Genomic DNA, 10,874 nt, shown 5'->3' with positions numbered 1-10,874 from the left:
CACTGCATGGGCAAAATGTACAGAAAAGACCACACATGCCCAAATGCTCATGTATGGCTGTAAGTCTATGGTCTATATTCCCAGTTCAAGGTTGTCTTTCTTGAGCAATTGGTGTCTTTGCTTAGACTCTACATGGTCAGAGAGAATATAAAAAGAAACATGGTCAAATAATTTACTATTAGTGTAGTGATTTAATATTGCTACCTTCCTAAAATGACATCTTAAGTAATTTGTTTTGCCAGAAGTAGATCTTTATTTTAGGAAGGTGGTGAATTATGTTCTTGGTCCAAGATGTCCGTGAATGAAGATGGTAGAAGGAGAAAAAAAAGAAAGGAGAATTAAGTGAAAACAATCAATAAAACAATCATCTTTAAGACAAAAGTACAACTTTCAGGATTCATTTTAATTATCACTTGTATAATGCTCTGACTCTGAAGGGTTTGAGCGTATATTTAAATACTTTTCAATGATACTTTTCAGTTCTATTCACCATAGTTGTTCACACAAACAAGAAACTGGTACCTATCTCCAGAGGTCAAAGGGTGAGAGGCATGGCGCACTCTGTTAAGGTCACCAATCCATTGCAGGTCGACATAGAGATGTCAACATGCAGGCCTCAATGAAGACATTTTAATTATACTGAAAGAATACAAGATCAATAATAAATAGCTACAGCTGATTGTTATATTAATCTTTTGAATCTTAATGTTTTAAGTGCAAATGTCAATAAATCAATCCTAATTACAGGGTTCTGTGAGCAGATAAGTGTGTTGAAAGTAGGTGAAACTCAAACTGAAAAGAATGGACATCTCTGTTAAGTTGTGTGTGTTAGCATCTAAACATATGCAGGGATTTATCTTCTTAAAGCTGTAAATTACCATTTAAAACTGTAGTATGTAGCTTTTATAAGTAGTAAATTTTTTTATACGTTTTTTAAAAGTGTCGCTATGTCTTGACAGTATAATATGTGACAAAAATCTGTGAAAACAAATAAGCTCCTCTGCCTCCCTGTCGCTCTCCACCCATCTGCAGAAATACACCTTTCAGTCAGAAAAAAACACAATGACAACTATAAAGATATCAAAAACACAATTAATGTGCTGTTAGTAATTTAAAACCAATATTGCATTACATGATACTTTTACCTCTGTTCTCTCTCCGTATCAGTGGAGTAGACAAAAGAGTTTAATAGGCTCCTAAATTAAACCTCCCAATTGCGTCGAGTCTTCCTTTTAGACTTTTAGAAATTAAGTAACTGATATTGTCGCAGTTAACGTGCAAAAGTTGAAATTTCCATATGTTGATATCAATAACTTTTGTGAGAGGCTTTTGGTTTAATAGTAAAAACACTGACCTGGAGGTTGCAAAAAATATTTCATGCAAACTAATTCAGACCAGAGAGCAAGATTTGGTGTGAATAACAGATTGCTTTTATTACCTAACTATATTTACTTTTATGCAAGAACTTTTCAAGGTTTATTATTTTTGCATGCCTATGACTTTGGACCATGTTCAGCTGGTTCACAATGTGTAGCTGTTTCTCTGCTTCTCCAAGGGGGAAAGGAGGGGATTTTTTTCATACAAGACTTGCCAAAAGGGAGCCGGTAAAGAGCTATGCAGGGTGATGGGCTGAGGAGAGGAGGAGTGGTCTCTACCATGTTAGGCTACAATAAAAGGCATTTGTCTGGACCTCCGAGGAGCCCAAAATTTCCAGTAGCAGTACAGACAGCTGCTGCAGAAAAAGAAACAGGTAGATAAAATAGAAAAGTTATTTTCAGAAAATTTGATTTTTTTTTAAAGTACATCTTAAGATTTTTTTTTTAAGAACTTTTTTTTTTTTTTTTTACTTTGCAATAACTGAGGACAATAGAGAGAAAATGATAAGCCTCCTGTGCATCACAATGATTTCCCTGGCCCTGGCTGGCAGTGCATATGGTCAAACTGCAACTCCTGCCTCCCTTATATCAGGTGAGTTTAACATGACACAGACATTTTGCAAATGCAATGGCTTTGTTTTAATTGTACATATTTCATGTATTTATAGTTGTACTAAAAAGAAAATAAAGAGGAAGTGCAGGCAGATGAGAAATCTCTGTAAAATGGTACCACACTATAAGCTTGTGTAACAACATGGCCATTGTAGCAGCGTGTAACAGATTAGTCTCTGGGGTAACCCACACACCCACACATACTGTGACTCACCATTGACTCACTGACTTGCATACAGACCAGCACGGTACCCAGTGGCTGGTGAATAAATTATCCTGTCATTCAATGCAACAATTGTCATTCTGCTGCATGAGAATTTCTCTTCTAATACCAGGTATTGAACCTTAAGTTGATGTCTGAAATTGAGCTAGTGGAGGTTGTTGTTTTTGGTCATAATTGTGTCTATTTTTATTTGACCATATTCACCATATTTTATCGTTTGCTGTAGAGAAATGATATAGATAAATAAATACATGTGTTCAAAACAGGTGGCTGATCATTCTGCCTCTTTGTCACTTTGCACCATGGTAATTTTGGAGCAAATTTATAGGAGAAATATAGAACTTAGGATCATTTTCAGGGGATTTCTTGTATTGTCTTTGACAATTGATTTTAAATTAAAAAGTCTATAATCTGCTGACCATCCACAGCATGGAAATGTAGATTTGGGACTCCAGTAATTAATACGTATAAGCAATGAGCTCACTTTTATTTTGTTTTGCATGGGAGTCAATTGTCCCAGATGGTGATCAGGACAAAAAAAATAAATAAAAATTGTATTCATTTTAAGAAAACAGTATTTAATTAAATTTAATTTTTGAATTAAGACTTGAGCACTGTGTGACTATTTCATCTCATAATACATGCCAGGGTTCATTACATAGGTGAGAGTAGTTTCTTTATGAGTAGATGTGCTAGAGTTAAAATGGCAACATGTATGTTTGTAGTGGAGGAACAAATTGACAGGCGTCAAACTAACTAGGATGCAGAAATGTGTAAATCACTCCTCCTTGCAGGAAGACACCTTGAGTTTACAGATGAAACTCTGAGCTACAAAACTGGGCAACTACTTTTGTTCTGCAAAGAGAAATAGCGGAAGTCAGAAACTCCCTTTTGCTGTATAGGCTGAGTGAAATTCAATGCTTCTTTAGCAGCCAGCAAGCTGACTCAGTAAGTGGGAAACTAAGGATTTCTCAGTTGTCTGTCTTCCAAGCAGTAGCAGAGAAGGCCACCCTGTCGACAGAAGAGTTTCACTCTTTAAGGGGATTAGGCCTTTTTTTTTATCCACTTTAAATTTCTCTCACAGGCCTGTGATGTCATAGCATTTTGTGCATGTGCATACGTCTGCCTAAATATTATTAAATGACTGCTAGTTCTTTATTGTGCAACAGCAGTTGCTCTTCTGAAGCCAGCTCGGTAAGTAATCTGTGGGCCATATTATTCGTAGTAAGAGCTCCCTGTCTGTTCATTGGGGTGTTGTCTGCTTCCTCACACCCTCTGACTCACAGCAGCATTGGGATTTTTTTTGGAAAAGAGCCATGGCAACAGGCAGCCTGACAAGAGTAGAGGGAAGATTATCAACCCACAGCCAAATGTATAGAGTCCAGCGCTGAATGCTAGCCAGATGACTATGTCTTTCCCTGTGAGGTAATAGTCTGTTAAGTGTAATGCTTACTGTAGCTTTTGGTTACCGAGCCACGGCCCAGTTGCCGGGACTCGGTGGGAAAAAACGGGCTTGGCTGGAACTGGGCTTTGGGTGGGTTGGATTTTGTGTTTAGGCTCAGAAATGAGACGATGGAGCCACATTTAATGTTCTGCATTTATATTCATTTGATTGCAGTGAAATTCTACAACCCACTCCAATAAACGTCGACTGCACATGTGAGCTCATGATCACGCAAGTTGTGCACATAGAGACATCATGTTTGCGCTCGCTGTGCAGGACAGAACAGAGGAAACACTTTATTGGAATTAGTGGGGAGGAGTTGGCCTGCTGTGTTTGTCCCAGCTGTGCTTGTTAATAATCCTTTCTCCGCTCGAGCACAAATTGGCTGGCAGCAGAGGACAGCAAAGCTCTGGGATGTTGTAAGTCATCTCAAGAGTTGCTCCTCTGACAAAAGGGTGTGGCACACTGCACACTCATATACACATAAAGATGTGTGATCTACAAACTTGGATGCTTTTTTTTTTTTTAAAGGGGGGATTTTGGGCCAGATTTGGTCATTCTTCTCAAAAATGAAAACATTGCAGCTTTAGAATACAGAAAAAAGAGTTTGACTTGGAACTTTGCAATGTGGGTAATATAGAGTTTAGCGTTGCAAAGAAACAGATGGTTCCAATTATGCACTAATGCAACCTTTTTACAGAGTGAAAGAGAATTGTGCTTGGTAATAAAATGCGAGTAGGTCTTGATTACTTTATTCCTACACACATTAGTTCACTTAATTCTTTGCTGTGTTTTCATTAGCATCTACATCTTTTAAAAAAAATGGTTTGTTCTACTGACTACACATTTCTATCTGAAATAAAACCATTTACGACTGCAATTGACTTTAGAGGGTTAGATCTAAAGTGCGTCGGCGAAAGAACGGCTACACTTCTCCTGCGAGAAGAATGAAGGCAAACCCTACAGGCTGTTGCTCTACAAGCAAAACGTGCCTCGCGTGATCAGAGTAGCATTCTCTGCAGGGGTGACCTTGGTAGCAGCAGAGAGTGTGGAATTACTTTTAACGTCCCCGTCTCTGTCTGCTACCAAAGCCTCAAAGACATAACTCCCCTCACCCTGCTTCGACGGTGGGGAAAGTAAGTCCTAAAACACATCGAGTTTTTCTCCGTAAATATAGTTTTAACGGGGACTCCTGACATGAAACTCAAACCAGATGCCAGTGTCAACCACCATAACCACCATACTTATAAAGAAACCACCAGAATTTGATCTATAATTTAAGATACTCTATGTGCACAAAAGTGAAAGAATATAAGGAATAATTGTTGAAAACACTTACTGAAATTTCTAAAATACTACAGCTTTAAAATGTCTTGAGAATACCATGTTGAGAAAGCTGCCATATGCATTGTTGAAATTAGATTTATGCCCATTCTTGCGAATAAATTTTCCGTGTTATGTGTTACAAATAGAGTAAGCAATAATGAAAAAAGCAATAAACATTATATTTGTGAGATGTCATCATCAAACATCATCAAATACATTGATAAGTATTCCAGTTGACATTAATTAAAGGCAGCTCTAAACATGTGGGGTTTTAGCCTCCATTTAAAGGAACTCAGTGTTTCAGCAGTTTCGCAGTTTTCTGGGAGTTTGTTCCAGATTAGTGAAGTATAAACATAGGCTAGAATAAGAAGAGCTGTCTGGAAGGTTAATAATCACAACAATGTATTTTGGTGCTAAGCCATTCAGGGATTTACAAACTAACAAAAGTATTTCAAAGTCTCCTCTCTGAACTATGGGGATCCAGTATAAGCACTTTAGAACTGGTGGGATGTGCTCTATTTTCCTAGTTTTACTGAGAAAGCGATCAAAGCCCCATATGGCCTTTGGCAAGCCCCGTTTTAAATCATCATTCTGCCTTGTTTCATTTTCAGATTTTTACCAATAATGTCCTAGCATATTTCTCAATTCATCATTCTTTCAGTTATATTAAGTGTACCAGTAAAATTAGCTTTTTTTTTTTTTTTGCCTATTTTTCTTTGCATACAATTATGTTTCCACCTTTATTTCTATTCACATTTGGGAACAATGTTCAATGCCATTAACTCTATAAAGATGTGTGAAACGTTCTGTTTTGGTCTCATCTCACCAGACAGAATTCACCCAGTTCTTTGTTGGGCTGTGCAACTGTTCTGCAACAACATTTAAGCAAGTCTTATCTTGCTCTTTCTTGTGGAGTTTCATGCAATGTGTTTATATGAAGGAATGCTGGAGTGCATTGCTTATTGTTTACAAAAAAAGAGGCCAGACCTTTCTGAGACTCTCTTCAAGTGGTTCTCAGACCTCAGACGACTCTTCTTACTCTTCTTCCGATCCCTCTGCCAGAGGTCTTGCGAGGAACACTGAGTTTTTGGTGGTTTATGTTGAAATTATGTTGTTTAAATTTTCTATTTCCCCAATGTGACTTACTTAGACATTTAGAAATATAATAATACATCTGTAACCAACTACAGCAGCTTCAACAGCTAATTAATTGACTAATCTTTTATCTTGTGGATTACTTAGTGTGAAAATGTCACGCTAATAAAAAATCTATTTACAATATATTTTTTTTTCCAGAATTATGCCTAAAAGGTACTTTTAAACTTGTATGACTGCAGTAGAGTATGTTTTCACTCCAGTCTAAGACTCACATTAGTGGTACTACAATGGTGCTCACATCTCATGTTTCAGACTTATAAACCAGATGTAGAAGCTGGTTTTCTGATCTGGACTGAACAGTGCTTCAACTAACACAGTACAAAGAAGTCCTTTGTCTTCTCTCATTTCCTCAAGTTTTGTCTTGGCAGAAAAGTTGGTGGCATCACATTAGGCGAGGTGATGCTAACTAACGTCATTTTTTTTTTTTTCGTAAAGCTTTGATGAGCCAGTTAGTTATTCTGGATTGCTCGGGTCTTCAGTCACTCCACGTGCCACGGCTACCCATGCAGAGAATTTAGGAGGCAGGAGGAGTTGAGTCATTTCTAACTTGCAAAAAGGCCAAAAGCGATCTTCGTCCAGCTTGTAAACATTGGACTTCTTTGAAAAACATCAGTAATAAGCAGCTGCAAGGCTCTTCATAGCTCATAAAATGCTTGGCATCTTGCAGACTACTTGGAAGGTCTTGCAGTTTGGTCAAAGAAGCAGTTACTAATTAACACAAGCTTAGAATGAAAAAAAGTTTTAAAATGTGATAAGCTGGATTGCCTGAGATGTATTTTTTTTCATCAGTGCTTTTGCTTGAATCTTGTAAAGTTGCATTTATTACCACAGATCTCAAATGTCACTTTTGTATGACTATACTGGAGTAGATTAATTGTATTAGGATAGATTATATGTGAGTTTCAATTCAAGAGATGAGACTGAAATTCAGGACAGACATAAAAACAAGAACAAGGAATAAAATTTTGACAAACATGCGATAGGCATACACTTAAGAATGAAAATATGAAAAAGAGAAATATCTTTTTTGCCTAAGAGAGAGATAACATGAAGGAAAGCAAGGTTAATGAGACCCATGTGAAACATATCAAAACTGCCAAACGGTCAGAAAGCTGCAGAAATTAAAAACAAACAGTAATACAAAACATAAAAAGCTAGCAAAGTTTGGATGTGGGGTATTTTGGAAGTTTATTCCTATAACTTGGTCTGCATGTGTGTGTGTATGCTAAGAAAAGGTTTTGAATTGAGCAGAGCGTAAGGCAGACAGCCAGTAACTTCTTTTCTTTCCTGTGATACCCAGGAGGACAAGGTTCCTTTCGCTGTGAAGAGCCAGTGAGACAGTATTCCAGCCATGGTTTTGGTACAAAACATCAAGACAGATTCTGGCATCTTCAAGCAGAAACAGAGAACAAAACTAATCAGACACAGACACGATTTGTGTGTGGGTGTATACGTGAATTGGGAGTTTAGGGGTGTAGGTTGGGTTGGGTTGGCAGGAGGATCAGGCTGGTCAGAAGAGGGATGTCAAATCATTTTGTAAATGTATTGATGCAGTGAATCCTTTTCCCAGAAAAGAATAAAACCTGCCATTTTACAGATAGGTGCAGTTTGTACCAAAGATCAGAAAAACTAGACAAACACAATTATTACAATCAACACAGCATGCACAGATCCAGCATCTTTCTTGGATTTGCAAGACTGAATGACACAGCCTTATGTGCATATAATTGTTTGAGGTGGAGTGGAGTCAGAGGTCCATGACATCTGTTCATCTGTTGTTTGTAATATCTTGGGTTCGGACAACACTTGCTGGCTGGGGTCTTGTTTAGTAAGCAAGCCCTGTGAGGTCTAAACAGCGAGGCCAAGGAGATTATGGGAACCCATGGTGAGACAAAGATGACACATGATTTGGAGTTTAAGGAGTGGCGTTGGTTGGACAGTGAGGATTTGGAAGCAGTGTCCCGAGGAAAGGATTTCTGTTCTCCATTAGATGTTTAATACACTTAACAAAAATCAGATGGAGTGCATGAAAGGAAAGGTTTTCATTTTGAAAGCTAATGCTGAGGAAACAAAAGCTTGCACTTGCCAAAGCCGACAGCCTCAGGAAGGAGACAGAAGAAGAGGATTGATTCCAGGCACTACAGACTGCCTGAAACCCAATAAAACTTACACTGCAGAATGTGATACTTATGGGCAGGAGAAGTCTTCAAACATGTGCACTGCATGGATCTACATTTTTATCTTTCAACAATTGACAGTGTGTTTGTGAAGTACCAGGCAAAAGCTTTTCTCTCAAACTTTTTCACGCTTTGTGACATTACAATCACAAACTTACTGGGATTTTTACGTGACAGATGAAAACAAAGTGCATGAAGTGCACATAAAATGAAAGCAGAATAATACAAGGAAATTCAATGTTATATATCCAATATATATATTCAAAGTTCTGCCTGTATTTGATTTAATATTTTGTATGACCCCTGCAAGTCTTAAGTAGTATAGGTCTCTATCAACTTTAAAGGGTAAATGTATGTAAAAATCAAATTTTCTTAGCTTTACATCATGATATGATGTTATTCTCTCATCAAAAACATACCTAGTGTGCTGCTTTGCTTTATCAATGCATATTTGAGAAGTCCTCTAATCTCCTGTGGGGGGATCGGGGGGAGGGGATCGAGCACCGCCTTCGAGGCACAGCTCCTCCTTTGAGTTACAGTTTCCAAGATTCCAAACTTCTGTATTACAGTGCACACAAATCCACTCAGTTCATTCAGACTAGCCAGCAGCAATTAGCAAACAGCTTGTGGAACTACGCATCTTGCAAAGATCACTGTACTAGGCTACCTCTCAGTGAAACACTGGTGAAAACGTTGCAAAAAGGGTTACGCCTTTTTATCTCTGATTAAAGGTGTCCTTGCACAGCCCTTCGGTTCAGATAGGTGATCATGTTTTTGGCTGATTTGGTCATTTGTACCATACACTCTATTTTAAATTATGGTTAAACACAGGCTTGGTGAGATGTTTTAAACTCCTCCACAGATTGGCGTAGTTTTTGATTTAACAGTGTTCACAGTGCAGTTGCATTTACACTTTAAAAGTCATAGTATCATGAACATATATTGGTTTACTTTGTATGTTTTCCTCTTTTTTAGTCACGACTGATTTGGGTGGAAACGTCACCCTGCCCTGCAAGCTTCCGGCCGAGGAAAGCTTTTTCTTTGGAAGTCTGAAAGTCACATGGATCAAAGTGGGAGAAGACCAATCCCAAAATGAGGATGTGCTTGTATACATGGGTTTACTACACAAGAGGACTTATGGAAACTTCGAAAACCGTGCCTTTTTGTCAGACATAGAAAATGGTGACGCCTCCTTGATGTTAATTGACGTCTCTATGGATGACATGGGAAGGTACCGCTGTGAGGTCATGGATGGGATGGAAGACATCATACAAGATGTAATCTTAGAGGTTAAAAATGGTCTCACTGAAGGTAAGTATTGTTTTAGCAACACACTAATTCACTTAATCACCAGTAAATAAATGGCTATTCTGTTTATGATTTATAATGCACGACTAGAATCCGGACTTAAATCTGACTGTAGGGTTATGTCTCTTTTCTACACCTTACATTTCCTCTAGGTTTTATATTTAATATAAAACTGGTGTACATGGAAAACAAAAAAAAACAACAAAAAAAATAAAAACAAAGGCAATACACTTAATAAACACTGAAGGTATTGCCTTTGAATTCAAAGCTCCACCGTTTTAAGTTTGAGAAATCGTTTTGAATTATCTCAGACTTGGGATTTTGAGTTCAAAAGTTAGAGGTTCCTGAGCACCACTCACTTTCAACATGGCTGTCTAAAGCATAAACAAAAATTATATCTGCAGTAACTTCCCCAAGGCTTCTTCCCGTCTTTCATTAAATCAGAGGTGCACATACTGCAGCCTCTACAACTGAACATATTGGTGTAACTTTTATGTATGCATTTTTATGCATAAGATGCAGAGTCATACATTTTCCAATTTACATTTTCAATAGCATTATCATTCCAAGCAAAATAATGAGTAAACCCAATGCAACTCTTGATGTTTCAATTTCAACTCCAAGTTTCTGATTTGCAACTGTAAACTCAAAATCCATTCTGTCTGCACTGCACATAAAAAAAGTAAAGGTAAAAATCAAATACACTTCTATCAGAGTATCTATTTTTTAGGATATTTCTACAAAGTTTGAAGACATAAAATAAAGAAATACAGTGTAACTGGTTTATGTCATCTGTCAGAGTAAGTCTGGCAAGTGGCCACCACATTCTAACCAAATCCCACTGGCTAACCAGCTTCCAATTGGAACATGGTTTTGTGCAACGTAACGTTATTCTCAGATTTAACTCCAACCTCACAAGGACAATGGAACAAAGCAACAGCTAAATGGGGTTTGAAGTCATTCCCAGATTTGAATGAAGACTCCCAAGCCAATTTAAACATAGGACCGCTAACGTAGAGGAACTGATGTCTTTGTCTTTCCTTGATTGTTTTGGACAATTAAAAACAGACTTTTAGACCAAAATAATATCGAAGCAAAACCCATTTTAAATCAACTTACTATTCTTATACTTTGACCCAGCTGACAAAAGTAATTTAATAAGTATACCTCCAGTGTGTGATGAAGCATGCTAATATTGGTCAAAATAGCCAATCTCATATTTCCCTCAGTAGTATTGTCACTGTGTTGGA

General features: G+C 37.6%; 1 protein-coding gene across 3 annotated transcripts in view; it reads left to right on the top strand.

The window, feature by feature from the left end:
- The first annotated feature begins 1,655 nt into the window (after positions 1-1,655).
- Positions 1,656-10,874, top strand: part of LOC106939955 (hyaluronan and proteoglycan link protein 1-like) — a 14,705-nt gene continuing 5,486 nt past the window's right edge. Inside the window, exons 1-3 of one of the 3 annotated variants that reach the window (XM_015022540.1) lie at positions 1,656-1,750; positions 1,863-1,968; positions 9,292-9,627. In XM_015022540.1, the coding sequence (XP_014878026.1) occupies positions 1,878-1,968; positions 9,292-9,627 (427 nt within the window). In that variant the 5' untranslated portion in view covers positions 1,656-1,750; positions 1,863-1,877. Of the gene's footprint in view, positions 1,751-1,774; positions 1,969-2,283; positions 2,324-9,291; positions 9,628-10,874 lie in introns of those variants that run through there. The other 2 variants (XM_015022539.1, XM_015022541.1) reach the window with 2 other exon arrangements.

The sequence above is a fragment of the Poecilia latipinna genome, unplaced genomic scaffold, assembly GCF_001443285.1.
Source record: "Poecilia latipinna isolate Pla-1442-1.1 unplaced genomic scaffold, P_latipinna-1.0 Scaffold3039, whole genome shotgun sequence".
NCBI classification, from domain to species: domain Eukaryota; kingdom Metazoa; phylum Chordata; class Actinopteri; order Cyprinodontiformes; family Poeciliidae; genus Poecilia; species Poecilia latipinna.
The sequence above is the reverse complement of the archived record's forward strand: the minus strand, read 5'-3'. Positions and strand labels throughout refer to the sequence as shown.